This window comes from Amblyomma maculatum, chromosome 2, assembly GCF_055883805.1.
Source record: "Amblyomma maculatum isolate TAMU_Amacu chromosome 2, ASM5588380v1, whole genome shotgun sequence".
NCBI classification, from domain to species: Eukaryota; Metazoa; Arthropoda; class Arachnida; order Ixodida; family Ixodidae; genus Amblyomma; species Amblyomma maculatum.
Window position 1 is genome coordinate 145,434,587 of NC_139345.1, and position 16,784 is coordinate 145,451,370.

General features: G+C 42.9%; 1 protein-coding gene across 1 annotated transcript in view; it reads right to left on the bottom strand.

Moving 5' to 3' along the window:
* Positions 1-16,784, bottom strand: part of LOC146200121 (glutathione synthetase-like) — a 54,144-nt gene that overhangs the window by 15,249 nt on the left and 22,111 nt on the right. The window contains exons 7-9 of the mRNA XM_084595373.1: positions 15,242-15,400; positions 9,513-9,579; positions 3,887-4,078 (exon numbers count right to left, since the gene is read on the bottom strand). Of these exons, the coding sequence (XP_084451499.1) occupies positions 3,887-4,078; positions 9,513-9,579; positions 15,242-15,400 (418 nt within the window). The remainder of the gene's footprint in view (positions 1-3,886; positions 4,079-9,512; positions 9,580-15,241; positions 15,401-16,784) is intronic.

Below are 16,784 nucleotides of genomic sequence, written 5' to 3' on the forward strand. Positions count from 1 at the left end.
AAGTTATAATAAATAGTGACTGCGCACTTCTATCGTCCCCCTTTGCTTCCACAATGGGCGCAATTGCGATTAGCGACCGATGGCACTGCATCGAAAGTTAAAATGCCTGCTACAAGCGAGATTGTTGACCAGAATGCAAGGATAATTTGTCCTTTATAACCGATTGTCTTCTATGTCCGATGTCTGTTACAAAAGAGGTGAAATTAATGGGAGAGATAGGGCAACCAACCAAGTGGGTGAAGAGTGTCTCTTATAACGGGGTTCAACTGTATAAGGCCACAAATCGCACATTTTCATCAACTAGCAGAATGACAGAGTTATAATATCCTATTTGTAATAGTCGCAAGATGGCCATGTAATCCCTGAGCGCCAACACCACTGAGCTTCCTTCAACATGCAGCTAGCATTGCTACAGTAACAGTTTATTAACTGAGACACTTGGATTAAAAAAAGATATTTACATTATCCAAATTCCAAAGTGTCAAAGCATCAACAAGAATAACATCAATATAAATCACTACGGTAAACCTTCATATTAAAAACCGTAACCTGAACCTTCATATTAAAAACCGTAACCTGCTTGTCCAAAGCTTCTTTGCTGCAGTCTTGAAGAAAGCACATGTTTTTAAATTGCAGTTAATAAGGACATAAGGAAGCCTTTTGAAAACTTCCTCACGAGAAAGTTTGTTTATACTCAACTTCACAATGCTACACCTGTACTGTGGGAAAGAAAAGCTAGCGGTTAGTCACAATTAAACATAGGGGGGAAAAAAAAGTGACTACTGTGCAGTCCACTTATAACGATACCAGATATAACGATATATCGCTTATAGCGATCAAATTCTTGTGATTTATCATTTTTCCATTCCGCCTATGTAAAAATAAACCAGATATAACGATCGATTATTGGCAATACATCAGATACAACGATAGATTTATCGCCGCCTGGTAGGTGTTTACCATGAAAATTTGAATATTCAATAAAAGATAAAATATTTAGAAGACAATGATGTGAGAATTCGACATATGCGGCAAACGATCATATGTGACAAAAACGGAATAAAATTAGCACTATCATCATCGCAATCACAGCCTCACAAAGGGTGCTGCTGCGGCCGTATCGTCATCGCCATCACCGATTCCGCACCCGTAGATGGCGATGACCACATAGACAGACGGCGCGATAGCTCACGAGATGAAACGACAGATTCATCAGGATTTTTGGCAGGGTTTCAGATTGGAAGCCTCGTGAAAAAATATGGACATTTGCACTTTACGATTTTAACGATCATCAAGGCTGGGGATGTCCTTCAGTCCATCCAGCCGCTAATCGGTTTCGTGCAAGCAAAAAGGACTGCCGCCAGCGTACACGCTACTGTCAAGCTTCAATTGCTGCTGAAGCAAGCGCGAATTTCCGACTTCTTTAAGTACGCTTAAGTTACTCTATGGCTACTGATGTATATTGCAATAAAGTGTTTAGTGCTCTTTACGATGATTAGCATTGTTCAACCTGATTACTCATCGCTAGTAAGTAGGCAAGCCTACAGCATGATAAAATACGTGGGGGTGCCTTTTATTTTCTCATTTTTCTTTTTTTTTTCCCGCCGGTCCAGATATAACGATAATCGGTTATAACGATCAGATTTTCAGGTTTTCTCAATATCGTTATAAGTGGATTGCACTGTACCATCAAATTTTGGCATAGAGGCTTAGCCTAGTTTAGCTTTGATGGCTTATTTTTTTTTAAAGGGAAGCTGAAATGCTTTTTTGATAATTTCCCAAGATGCACGCATTAGAATATATGAAAGTTGTAGATTAAGCTCATGAAATGGTTTCGCGCTACCATCTAAAGTTATAATGTAATCTATTATTATATTTGCGACAATTCTCAGGCTTCTCCTCACAGCATTGCAGCAGTGTGGTGAAACTAGACAATGATGCCATTTTAGAGTTTCAACATCTTTCTCCCAATTCTTTCTGCGAGTCACCTGATGCAGCCAAATGATGCCTCGCGACCTTTACCTTCGTTAGCGTTGGTCTTCTTTCTCAGAGCAAACTTTTTCGGCTTTGAAAATGCATCATCTCTAGAGATGACGTCATCACTGGTGTCCCCCCCTTGTCACCGTGTACTGCGGATGCGGAGAAGCCTGAATGCCGAAACATTTCTATTTAGCGATAACATCGTGAATACAAATGCTAGCGCAAAATGGCTTGGCATGAATTAACCTTAGCCTTTGCACATTCGACTTTTTTAATTTAGTTGAATTCTAAAATCTTGAGTAAAGAAAACTTCAAAGGAAAACAGAAACTACACTAGAGATAACAATACCAGCCTGCTTTTCTGTTCAGAAAAGGAACTACATTGTTCATGAAATAAATGAATCCTCGATTTTCTCTCCCATTTACATATCGAAGCAACATGGAGTGTCGTCGCTTTTTTTTTAACATGTAACCATTCAAAGTTATGATGATTCAGAGGAAACAAACAAAAAAATGCTGCTTGACATGCTGGTCAGATAGGCACTCTGTTACGATATATTTATCAGTAGATGGCACCACGATCTTGTGTACTAAGCTTCAGGTTGTGAAGCCATCTTTTCAAAGCCGAGACCAACTGCAGTAACATAAAGACTTGTACGGGTAACACTGCTCTAGCATGCATGTCCTGGTGCATGCCTTTATCCGCTAGGGTGGAAAAAAATACCAGCAATGTGGCTTAACTCTTTCCTTACCGCGCCCATTGAGCATCATTAGCCCGCTAACGATGAGTTTGCAGGCCGATTGCAAATCCTTCCGCATTGCTCACTGACACGCTATAATAACTAGTGTGTAGTCGGATAACTGAAGTTTTGATTTTGATGCTGTTTCCATTTTTCCTGCGAAGCGGCTATTTTTGAGAGCACTCCGAATACGCGGCAGCGTCTCAGTCGCATGCGAGAATGGCGGCATCCGCATCGACGACGCGCACTTCAAAACGTCACAAATATGACGATTCCGCACTGTCTACGACCGATATTATCGAGGCCCCATGCAGTAGTGACTCTGAAGATGCTGCCTTATCGTCAGAATTCAGTTCAGACCCCGATGATGATGGAATTCAGCCCGGAACATCGGCGGCCACACCTTTTTGGCCTGTGTTGCATGTGTCTGGGACCGCTCTGGATGTTTTGTTTGTGTTGTTGGTGTCACTTTTCTCATTCCTAGGGTGTCAACCTCCTTTGGGCACGACATCTTGCCTCCCGCAAAACAAGGAGTGACGTTCTGTCAAAGAAGGGAATCAGGCATCCGCTTCGACATGGCGCTCTGCAGCGGCCCTCGTTGATTGTTCATTATGCATTAACAACACTATTCAATACTGCACTTTTATTTTTTTTCACAGGGAGTGCCCAATATAATGCTCTGCATTTTGTATATCTCGATAAATTTAAAAAAGTTTTGTTGTTTCATTTAAAAGCGCATTTCGTCAAGTTTTGTTCAATGTTTTTCTAAAATCTTGTTTTTGGGAAATTATATTGCGTGTTACAACCCACAACTTCATATTCAAAGTTGTATACCTAAGAAGCAAATTTATTTAGCTTTCTTTTCATTTATTGCAGAAAATTTTTGACATAACAGTTTTTACAGAAAAAAACATCTACTGAAACCTACAGAAAATGGCCATTGTGAATGGAAAGAGTTAACCTGTTGTGACGACTGACTGCTTCCAATATTTTATTTCAAGGAGGATATTGTTATCATTTATCCAGGCAGGCATCAGACAAAAAGCATGGGGACTTGCTCCGGCCCACACCACGGTATGTGGGTGACATGCACACACAGCTCACAGCACACTTTTCAAAAGAAACTCCCCAGCGTTATGCGAGAGCACAAAGAGCGTAACTCCCACCAGGTCAAGGGAGTAGAGTCCAGTGAAAGTGGCTCGCACACGGTCGGCAATCATCTTGTTGGTGAAGAAGCGCTCGAGGACGTCCGGCTGGGCCAGCACCTGCTGCACCTTCTTGGTCCCTGCGAGGTGGTACTGTGACGAGGGACACTTGATGGCCAGCGACAGCTCCATCCGGAGGCGCACCTCCCAGGCCTGCAATGTGCCAAGCAACAACTGGGAATGGACCACTTGGATGCGGTAATTAATAAGGAGCCCAAATTCCAAGTAACCACTACAGCTATACATCGGGTTCAGTTAAAGAGATCACAGTTATGGAACCCAATCCACTTATTTCAAACAACAAGTTTGTTCGAAATGAGCCTGACTAACATCAAGTGCATTGAAGAGTTTGGTTTATGCAGTGGTTTAACGTCTCAAAAAGACTCAGGCTATGAGAAACACTGTAATGGAGGACTTCAGAAATTTCGATCACCTGAGGCCATTTCCCATGCGCTGACATTGCACAGCACACAGGTGCTTCGCTTTTTGCCCTCATCAAAAACTGGCCGCCATGGCTAGGATTCGATCTTGCATCTTTGGGCACAGCAGTTGAGCGCCATAACCACCACACTACTGTGGCAGGCCACGTTGAAGGCACTGCTCTTTGTTTGAACTCCGCATACCTCAAGCTAACTTCTTGGCCTTTTTGAGTATGAATAGTAAAGAGCTATACAATGCAATCTGTGAAAACAGCTCCTCCAAATCATTTCCATCAGCAGGGTGGTATCAGGCTGAAAGCATTCCACTTTACCTCAGCAATGCATTAACACTGCATCCTCACAGTGAAAATCACAGCAGCTGCACCTCAAATATGTGTGCACCACAGGGCACGAGGAAGGCACTTCGAGAAGGAACGGTGCCTTCACAGTACAGTGAAGCACAGCAGCGACAGTGACGTCCGTAACGCAGATGATGATGATAAGCAATGACATTACATCAAAGCCAACGTTTTAAGAAATCTTTCATGACAGCATCGACCGTAAACCCAGCCAGGCACTGGGAAGCTACGAAGTGAGTTCATCAAAATCCTATCTTTACTCCATTACAGCCCCAATGCATGGCACACCTCGTACTCTTACCTTAGAATGCATGTCACCCCGCACCAGCTACATGCTGCTCGTCCACCCTCAAGCACCATCAGCTTCCCAGATTCTTTTTTCCTCACACAGCTGAAAGCTCAAATGACCTCCCAAGTAATGTAAATCAAAGAGCATAGCGCAGGAACAAAAGACAGGGGCGACAACAAGACAGGACAAGCGGTAATTTACAACAGAGGGTTAATTGCAGAAAGGATCACATATATACCCTTTGGGATCAGCAGGCAAAGAGAAAAATGAACAAATTGCAATCAAACAGCCATCTCTTTGCTTGAGAATGCAACAGACGCCTTACTGACACATTTATCCCCTGCCCGAGGTATCTCCAGTGCTTCCATTACCTCCCTTGTCAGCTCGTTTCGATGTCGATACACGATGATAGTCTTATCAAATTGAGGATGGCAAAGTGGTTCCGCATCCCATCTTTTTTAGCACGAATCCAGATGGTCATCTGTGGCAATGCTGCCAACTTTTTTATTGTGCTCCAGAAGACGCACGTTTAAACATCTGCAGGTTTGGCCAACATAGTGCTTTCCACATGAAAGTGTAATTTTATAAACAACTCCCTCTTGCAGGGCACGTAAGGGTCTCTGTGTTTAATCGGACACTCAGGTTCCTGCGCTATGCTCTTTTTTTTCTGTAGTTAAGCAAATTTGAAAATTATTAAGGCTGACAACATCACAAAGGGTCCAAAAGTTTATTTTCTGCACCATGAAATAGTTCTTACGATTTTGTGAAGTTATGTGTACCTCGATGTTGTTCTTGCCACCATGCAAAACACTCACATCACAGGCGCACGTGGTCCAGCATCTATACTTGTCACCTTTTTGCGAACTGTCAGAGCAAGGAAACTCAGTCATGCGCGATTACGGAAATACTTGAAAGTACTTCTTGGCTTTCGAAAGCATCACCGATCGTTCCAACTCGGGAAAACACAAAGAATAGTTCGGCGTTCCGCATTTTACTCGACAACCTGAAAAAGCCAACTGAAGCCTAGCACTGCTAGCGCACCCACAATCGTATAATGATTGGATTGCTAAATGAGCGAGCCAGCCTGAGGCGAGCCAATCCGAAAAATCTAATATGGCAGCGCTCGTCGGTTTCTCGCATTTGTGTTATAGCCGGCGGCCGTTAATTTAATTCAAAATGCATGCTGGTGACTAGCATGCTGGTGACTAACTACACCCGCACTGTTTTCCGGCATGGTAATGTTATGGGACGTTATAGAATTATAGCTATAGTGCAAAAAAAAAAAAAGGAATTAAAAAATTAGAAAAGAAAACACTGGGCTGTGGTGGTCACTTTTTGAGAGGTTTGAGGTCGCATCCGTATAATCGAGAGATGTAATCAAAATTCGGGCCCGGACAATTCGAGAAAGTTGGCAGGTATGTGAATGAACATAGCGAGACTAGCGCAAAGCAGACGCACCAACAAGCCCAAAAAGCCACCCATGTGAATGAAGTACAAAGGCATTTAGAATTGAAACTTTCACTGCACAAAAGTGTAGATTAGCGTTTAGAGACGTCCAGTTTGCGCAGCTCGTTTTTTAGCTCTCGAAGAATTCAGTCTATATTTACGTTGTCCTAAGTGCGGAAGAAGCAAAGCCTGTTCCTAGAAGGCAATTACAAGCCGGGATCGCTTCCTTGGTTGCTTCCGGATGCATCGAGCCCTTCCACCAGTAACATGTGCAGAAGCCATCGCGATGGCTTACAGTCGTTGCGTTTTAACTCATGCTGCGTCCCAGAGATCCAGCCCTCTCTTCTTATGTAAGCGTATAGTTGTAGTAGTTATTAAATGGTTCACTTCTATGCCACTAAGCCACCGCAGCACAGCGTTTCTGCTCATGAAGTCATGTTTCCTTGCATGTTGGCTCGGCTTTCTTTGATGCTTTGCCCCTCTGCACATAGGCACCGCAGGAAAGCGACTGTGGCGGGTGAGCGCCGCTTTATCGTTAGCACATGCCCGATTGATTGCAAAACGCATTATAAGACAACAATTTGTCAAAATTTCGAACATAGTAACCGGGAAATCATATTATTTGGGAATGTATTAACCTGGAGAAAAATGGTGTCTCTCTACGAAAGATGTTCTACTGCCCACAATTTTGAGCATATGAAATGGGAAATCGTATGAACAGGGAACATATCAAAGGTTCTACTGTATCGTGATCGCAGGCCAATATTTTTATGAAGTAGGGAGGCTGAAATTGATGTCTGCGGCCTTTTCTAAGTTTTATCCCCTTTTCTGAAAGGAGGACGAAATATGCTCGGCTATTGTTTATTAGTGCAAGACACTACTTCATGGGGTAAATAAGAAAATGAGAAGGGTTCAACGCTGCTGAACAGAATGTGAAGCGAAAGCATTAGCTGCAGGTGACGGAGCGTTCTTCCTCTTCATCTTCTTCGTCTCCTTTCAGTCTTCTTCGCTTTCTTCTTTGTCATCTTCTTCTCGTAGCTACACATCTTCACTATGTAGCTGTGGCAATCCGAGGCCTCGCTTTGGCTGCCGTAGTGTTGCTTTCGCAACAAAAACAGGAGATATGTCTGAAGCCTTGGCCAAATGGAGCTTCGACATTGAGATTGAATGGTGAGATAAGAACTGAGATAGGTATCGAATCCTTCCAGATCCTTGAATCCCGAGTTTGATACACTGCCTGTAGGCCATGCAGGCACGTTCATACAACGTGGTTAAAGCGGGACTTCATAGCTATGTTGCTCCTGGCAACTTGTACAGCCTACAGCCCGACCCTCCTCACAAATGTGCGTCTGGCATGTGAAGGTTAGCCAGTGACATGGCCAGAAACTGATTGGTCAGCAGTTTCCATAACGTCCTCTCTCTTAAACGTGTGTGATGTCAGGAGCGATATATATGTCATATGGTTTGACCGTATAAACTTGCATGATGAGCCAGGTGAATTCAGTCTGCTTCAAAACAGACAGCAAGCCTTGTCGTTTGCAACAGTGGTTGGAAGCTGAGATGCACTGCACCAAGCGGTGTGAGCAACAGCGGGCGAGATGACAGCGACGTTATCTACATTTGTCATTTACCAATATAATCTATGCCCCACTAGTGCTTTCAGATGTTATACTAAGTTCAGCCGATTCATCATCATCATCAGCCTGACTACAAAGTTCAGCAGATTCATCATCATCATCAGCCTGACTACACCCACTGCAGGGCGAAGGCTTCTCAAATATTCTTTCAATTACCCTGACTCTGTCCCCCAGATTAAACCTCTGCAATTTTTTCCTCCCTCTCATGCAATGGATTTCCCAATTGCTCATAACACTATAAAAGCTTTCTCTCATTCCAAATACACCTCGCTTACCTTCACGAGTATTTTCTTATGTAAAGTGAGACTTAAAAAAAAAACAAAAAAAAAAAAAACCAGGAAAAACTAGGTCAGCAAAGCTGCAAGTATGAAGGGTTATATGTTCAATTGGTGAAGATTATTGTTCCCCAATTGTACATATGGAGGTCAGCAATTACAGGTGAATACTTCACTTTTAGTGACGCATGACAAAGCTCAGATAAGACATGTCTCTGTGAGACACAAGGTAGATATTTTTTTTAAGTGTGCAGAGGTTCAATGTACTGAAGCGGCTTGTACAGAATCAAGCTTCCAGATGAATGCATTGCTTGCTGCAGCAATTACTCTGCACACTGAGCCCGCATAGCATCTCTGCCTGAATTCCCCATTTCCAATGGCTTTGTTAGCATGGAGTCAACCACTAAAAAGCTATCCAGCCTTCTCCATGCCAAATGGTTCTAGGTGGTCATCATCATGAGAACAGATGCATATATTTTTTTGGTATTGCAGGCCTGGGGACTTCCAATGTGTAAACTTAACGGAGAATACAACAAGCTCCTACCAATCTCTCATAAAATGTGGGTCATCACGTAAACTTAACGGAGACTACACCAAGCTCCCACCAATCTCTCATAAAATGCTGGTCATCACGTAAACTTACCGGAGACTACACTAAGCTCCCATCAATCTCTCATAAAATGTAGGTCATCACATGGATGGGGCATGCAACATTGGGATCACATTGTGGCCAGTAAACTGCTGGAAAAGCCAACAAAATCGCTGCAAAAGAAAGATGTCTAAGCAGACACAATGACTTTTAAACATGCATTACATTGAACTCTCAAGTACAGATTGTGCCCATTGGTGCTAGGGTAACATATTGCTGCTTCAGTGCTGTTCACAAGGAACTGCTGGCCCACTGTGCTCTGGTGCATCTCCTGTAGTTTACTGCAACGCTAGAGTGACATCCGAGGATTTAGTGTGCCCAAATGTTAATGTGTTACTCGTTCCCCCTGCATGGTTCACCAGTTTCTGTACATAGGTAAGCAGAGTAACAGGCAAAATGCATGCCCATGCTACTGCAAGAAAGAAACATCTTGAAAGAAAGCTGCACAACAGCAACAGCTAATAGTGCGGCTTTTACATTTGAAAGCATGCGTGACATCGAGCGATGGCCCACCTTTTCATCCATTTGGTCCGGGGCATATCCTGTCCGGTAGTATACCACGGCGATTTCTATCCCATCACTGCAAACAAACAATTCCTCGATGAGGATGCATTTATGTGTAGTCACATCACAGGCAGTAAGTACACAAAACGCACAGACAGCGAAAGGTGGAAGCACAGCAGCATCATTAGAGCTCGAAAACAACAGCCCATTCCACATCAAGTCAGGGTGTACTCAGCAGGTTAGAAACTTTGTGTCACATATTTGGCTAAGCCACATCAGCACCTCTTCTGTGCAAAAAATGTGAGGACTGGACAACCCAAGATATATTTACCCACGGTAGGGCTGCGAGAATTATTAATACATGCCTAACTATACAACACCATTGAAAGCTGATTGTAAAAACAAAAAGCACATGAAACATTCTCTTGATCTCTATTGTTGGAAGAACAACTGCATTATTAGGACAGCAAAATGTTCAGAGATCACTGCTTCCTCAGTATTACTACTCTGTACCTCCCAGCCTGCCAATGTTCGCAACGCAAGGTGAGCCGATTGTAAATACACGTGTCAAATGTGGTGGCACTTCACTTGAAGTGTAAGGTCACGCATCACCAGCCCGCGCCTTTTGCTTTAGCAGCAACACCTACCAATGACCACAAGAAAAACCAGAACAGCCCAGAAAGGTCCCCAATCGTTCAAGAGAAATGCACCACACTACTCGAAGATTTAACAACTTGGCAACCTCTAACACAGCAGGACTAGTGCCAGAAGCACCATTTTTTTAGTTATTTCTTTTAAACCACAATAAAAGTCCTAGCTCCTTTAAATATGCATTAACAAGACGTGCGGTTAGCAAAGCTGGTCTGCTTTGTTAAAGGTACGAAAGGTTCCAAAAAATTTGCAATGGCTTCCACTGCTTGGGGTGCTTTGACTTCAGCCAGATAATAAACCCACATAGTGATGATTGTAACTTGAAGACATAGCGCAAAAAAGACGGGGACAACTAACACAGATGTAGACAGGACAGGCGCTAACTGACAACTTTATTTTCAAGGAAAACCGCAGCATAGTTTATGTCAAAACTCACGTGACAATCAAGGGGCCTTATACTACGACCAAATACAGTTTTCAATTGTGCTGTGGTTTTCCTCGAAAATAAAGTTGTCAGTTAGCGCCTGTCCTGTCTACATCTGTGTTAGTTGTCCCCGTCTTTTTTGCGCTATGTCTTCAAGAAACTGCTACCAACCAGCCCAAACCAAACATCTGTTGATGATTGTAGCTCACCTAGATTTGCTGCAAAATATTTCCGAATAAAGTTTGAAAAAATATCCAAGAGAGAGAGGGGCATGGCTGTACAGTCAGTAAGTTCTGCCGCAATCAATTCAGTTAAGTCCACAGGTACGTCCCTTGTTGCTCCCAAAGTAAAATGCCAAGACTACCCAGAAAACTTTGTCAGTACTAGAGTGCACCTGGCAAAACTGACAATCATAACATAGTAATCTCTACTGATTCTATGTTCTCTATTACAATTGCTCACAAGGCAGTAACAAAGGATTAATATCTGACGGTATGAAAAAAAAAAAAAACATTTCTTTTGCATGACAAAGAGAGAAAACAAAACAAGGGAGCAAAGAGAGGAAAAAAATTACAAGGGCACTCTCTACATTTTTATCGGTTCAGAAAGGGTAAAGATGAGGCCTCGTGAAACCTTACAAGAGGTACCAGGGGCAGACACAGGGGTGAAGGAGCTGATCATCAATAAAACCAGACAAACAGTGAGCTGGAATCAAACGCCTACTGTTTTCGCAGGCCATAATTCTCCCAATACAATTTAGCAGTAGAAACGATCTTTATATTTGGGTGGCGATGGTGGCTCCTGTTTTATTAGGCACTGAGCAGAATAAATATGTAAATCTGGCACAATTAATTCAACTATTATTATTTTCACCTCATTAGGCTGTGAAAAACTTCACCAGTCCATGTTGCATCCCCCATGTAATGCAAAAGCAGTGAACAAAAGTTCATTGCTTGTAGCCTGCCATAGGGAAGGGTTGGGGGTGGGGGTCTGCATGGAAAAGCTTAGGCAGTTATTAAGACAACAGCGTTAAAGGCCTCGTTACCCAGAAAAATCTGGTGTTGGCGTTGGCGTTTTGAGCAGAAAATTATAAGCATGGCGCTGGAAGGTGGTAGCTGACATGGCCATGCATTGATTGGACATAGGGTTGCCTGCCATTCATTATGGAAGGGCGATATCAGGCTCAGCCAGCCAGGACTCTTGCATTCACATTGCCCCTAAGCCACTCAGGCACATTCACACAGCTTGGTTAAAGCGGGGCATTATATGTCGGAAGGCCGCCTGTGCTATTCCATCATACCCTTAAAGGCAGAGCTTAGTGTGCCCCATAGCTTTTCACCACTTTTATATGATGAAGTAAGTGTATTACCGCTATTAAATGTGCTGAATGAAGTGGGACTGGAAAAAAAAAAAAAGAATCCTCGCACAGTGCCCTGACTAGGTGAGTGCTCAGAAAATTTCATCTAGGCGAATGACTCTTTCAACTGCAGGATAGAAACTACCAAGCTCATTTTGTAATGCAGAGTGTTGTGGCACCAGCATTTCTACTACTAGAAAATGCTTGTAAAAAGAAAAAAGAGAACAGAACAGTCACTCCGAAAAACCAGTGGAACATTTTGGAGCAGAGGTATCACTGGCAGCACTGCTTTAATGGCTTGCTCCCCTTCTCTTGCTCAAACCCAGTCAAATCACGTGTATTTTTCTTCTGATCTCTTCCTTGTCCTCCTGATTAATCTGAATTGTCTCATTATTGACTCCATGAATGGACGACTGTTTACAACCATACAAAACATAGTTTCATTGTGTGGTCTCTCTCATACACCAGTCTCTGTTCTCTTCACTCCCCTCGACAAGTGTAAGTATACCCCTCGAGACGAAAGGGGCCAACAACCTTCTCCTGGTGTATGCGCATGGGCCTTGTTTCACAGGTAAGCAAGAAATAACAGCTGCTGAAGTGTGGTTAGGCCAAATGCAAATGTAGTGTGTTAGCACTACATGTTTCACTTCAGTTTCAGTTTCGAGGCACGCACACAGTGGAATCTCGTTGATACGATTCTCACAGGCTTTGAAAACAAAAGCATATTACTCGAAAATCATATTATCCAAACAGGTTACAAAAGGCTACAAATACATATGTTCTTGGCACAAAACCTGCTTTTATATTAAAGCGGTTTAAAATATGTCACTTTGCACTAGAGTTTTTGCTTTTCGAGGCCCTGCAGCAAGCTTTTTTGAAACTCGAACAAGCAAGTAGCAGTTTCATCATTCAGTGCCACACATGCAACAAAGCCACGAAGCACATCTAAAGCTTCGAGTGCACCGTCAGTAGAGACAATGGCTGATGATCAACGCTACTGTTTCCCGCGTCTTATTTGTCATCATCCCCATAGCTCTTCTCTTCAGCAGTAACATCGGCTATGATATCTTGAACACTTCATAATTCGCATATCGCCAGTTTAGTCATCCGCCATTACAAATTCTTCCGAAAACATTTCTACATTGAGATAACCCCATTCCAGGATCTCAATTTCGGTGCCATCACCTTTGTTCTCCATGGCATCGCCAGACGCACAAAAAAGCTACACTTCTTGAAGCAGTTGGCAATTGTTTCTGGTTTGATGCAATCCCATGACATAGCCAGAAAATAGATGGCATGAAGAAGGTCCGCCTTCAAGCTTGCTCCTTTTTAGCCGATTTTTGCCAACAAACGTCACACTAATAAGCTCCTAAGATGAAACTTGACATTTGACATTTTTTATTATGCCTGCCTCAAGGGATTGCAAGTGACTGTAGCAACTGGACAGCAGAAGATAACTTTCACAATCTGCAACCATGAAGTATAAACAGGGTATGCGGCACAATTGTCGAGAAAGAGAATTTTACAGTTCTTGGCATGCATGCAGGCATCCAGAAGGATGAGGAACTCTGTGAAAAATGCTTCGGTCATCCATGCCTTCTTATTCGCCTTGTAAAATGACAGGAAGGTGTGGGTTACGGGAGAAGCAGCGCAGCTTCCAAAACTTTCTAATGATTGTAGGCTTAAGCTTTTAAGTCTCGTCTGTGTTGCAGCACAACTCACTTTTTCTTTGCTTTTTTTGCCTCCTTGACAAGACTCACCTTTTATGCTGAGACTTTTCTCTACCTGTAGGTTGATGAACAATCCAGCTTTATCTGCATTGAATACGTCCTTTGATTGGTACTGCAAAATCACCACAGGCAGAGCTGAAAACCAGTTGAAGACCTCACCTTCATCGGTAGACTTCGCTACGCTGGAAAAGGTCTTGTATGACAACAACAGTGCCGTCCATGTTCATGCCCGCCACCCTTACTTCCTTGAACCATGCCAAAAAAATTTCTTCCACTTTGCCATGCTGTATGTCCTTTGTTTGCTTCACACCGGTGCCAAAGATTTGGATGTTCTTCAGAATTTCCTCTCACTTACCGACGATCGTGTTCAGCATGGAGATGGGAAAACAAAGTTCACGTGCCGAGTCCGTACATTTCTTCCGCGAAGTTTTGTCGACTTTTGAAAGGATGTCAAGTTTTCCTTTTAGCAACGCTTTCCGCTTTCTAGACACTGTGAAACGCACGGTTGAAACGCATCACCAAAGCAAAAGAACAGCAAGTGTGATCAAGCGTAAACTGAATGCGCGAAACAACCAACGCAGATAGCACCGACGATTGCAACAACGGCCTGTCCACACCTCGTACCGGTGAGGACAAAAGTAAACGGAGCATGCAATTTTCTTCTAGAGTTTTTCAGGCCTTGTATAACTGAAACGAGCAGTCATAGTATGTGCGTACCGGTAGTGTGCCCTAGTGCCCTTTCACTTGGACAAATATTGTTTTCTTGTCTCTACTGCAGAAGGCGTGATTTTAATTTTAATGGAAATGCGTGCTCCGTTTACTTATGTCCGCACATGTATCTCATCGTGAACGCATGGGGCAATCGTTGCTTCTTAGTCACGTTATTCTAAGCCTGCGAACGTTGCTCCTACAGGCCGTCATACTGCAACAGGAACTATTGTAGGCACTAAATTTTCTTTAACTGCAGAAACTATAGAATCCCTCTAGAAATCTTGCTGCCTCTTGGTGTGAAAATTGAAGTCTCGGGAGATTTTTTAAAATGTTTTCACAAATGTATCCTCCAAACCCCCGAGAAAATACGACTGTATTAGCCATACGAATTACCACTACAAGGCGTCAGCCGGGAAAAAAAAAAAGATGTGTTGTGCTGAAAAAAGTATTAAGCAAGATCATAACAATATTTCATTGTATTCATTACCATACAGCCACAATATGTGAAAGACCAGCTGACATCAGCTGGCCCATGGAACATCAGCTGACATAAGCTGACATGACCAAGTTATATGAATGTGTCTGGATGACCTAGAAGTAGTGTCCTGTCATTGTCCTGTCAATGCTGCATAATCCTGGAAGCTTCAGATATCACAAGCTGGCCAAATGGTGGAGTGAACCATATAGTGCTAACGCACTAAAAGTAAGCTAGTGACTCTCTCACACTCACTTTTTCAATGCTTCCCTAGTTTTTAGCATGTTGCGCAGTAGAGACTGAAAGGAGAAAAAAAGATGCCAAAAGAGACATTCCATTCCCTTTCACGGCAATTTTTTGGCGCCAGCGTGAAGTAGAGGTGCAACTCACACGAACAGCTTGCCTTCCTTAATGGTGCAGTGGTGAAGCTCGGAGAACTTGCGGCGCATCACCCTGGTGTGCACTTTCACCTTGCTCATGATGTACTCCAGTTGACGCTGGTCGCACACGTTGTAAGTCACCTCTTCCACCACAAACAAAATGGCTGCCCTGGAAATGGTGAACAAGTGCAAATGGCATGCATCTCTGGAGTCCCCTTCTTGCTTCAGGGAAACCAGTAGCAAACTAACTTGTACACAACGACAACATTGAAAATTAGTTCAGAAAATGGTTTGGTATATCAGCATTATAGGGCTACAGTGTTTATAAAGTTCCTTTGAGATCAAACTCGGGCTGTGAGGGATGCCGTAGAGGAGGCCTGCATTAATTTTCAACCATCAGAGGTTCTTCGATGTCCACAGACATCACACAGTATAAAGGTGCCTTGGCATTTTGCATGTGAAATGCGATCATCACAACTGGGAACAAAACTGCGTCCTTAAGATCAGCATTCTACTCAACAGCATTCTCAAATGCAGCTGTTGATGACCAGCCCCCTTCCCCTTTCTCCCATCATTGGAACAAAAGCTACAGTTGAAACTCGATTGGAATAAGTTGAGGGGAGACATGAAATGCTTCGTTAAATTGGGAATGTCGTTACATAAAGTGATGCTTTCTTGGTCATTTAATTTGATACAATCGATTGTATGGTGTATTGGCATCGAGAAAGCTAGCACAGCTTCATATTGACAAAGTGCAATTACATTGAAACTACAGCCCGAAACGAAAACGAAATTACAGCCCGTAAAAACAGCTGACACCACTAGCACAAAACTGTTACCTCAACAAGAACAGACCCAAGGGGCTACAAATTTATCTCCTAGCAAAGAAGTAGGTGATCTTTGCTTGCGTAAACTTCGTAAGCGAAGAACGCACGGATTTCACTTAAGTTTGAAGCGCATCTGCAGTACGTATTTCATCCCCTCGTGTGTTTCAGTAACCTGTCGCAGCAGCTAAAGGGCACGATCTGGTGAATTTATTTGAAAGTTTAAATCTCAATTTTCACACCACAGTTTCATGGAAGCGGAACGAAGGTGCTGTGCGACGTTACCCTTGAGTGGCACTCAATAAATTTTCGGGCATTCTCTACAAAAAAGGCCAAAAAATAACACTTTCTGACGTTCACTTTAAAAAAAAAAGGTTCGTTAAATAGTTTCATTCAGGCCTAACTATCCGTGTTTAATTCGGAAATAAATACATCTTTCTAGTCCCATACAGAAGAAATCCTTTCTTACGAGACAGTTTTATATCAGGCACCTATTTGCATGTAACCCTATATTTTGCTTCGCATAAGATCGAGTCTCTGCTCAGTAATTACAGCGATAAAGAAATCTTTAGCTTCTCAAAATTCCTTCCCAGAATAGGACAGTGCCCATGCGCAGTTTTTTATAATGCCTTCGCGGCAGCTGATTCATAGCTTGCATTTTAGCGTTATTTAAAATTAATCACTGATAGCGCGTGTCCTGTGTCTTCTTCTCTTGTGTGCGTCTTCCCG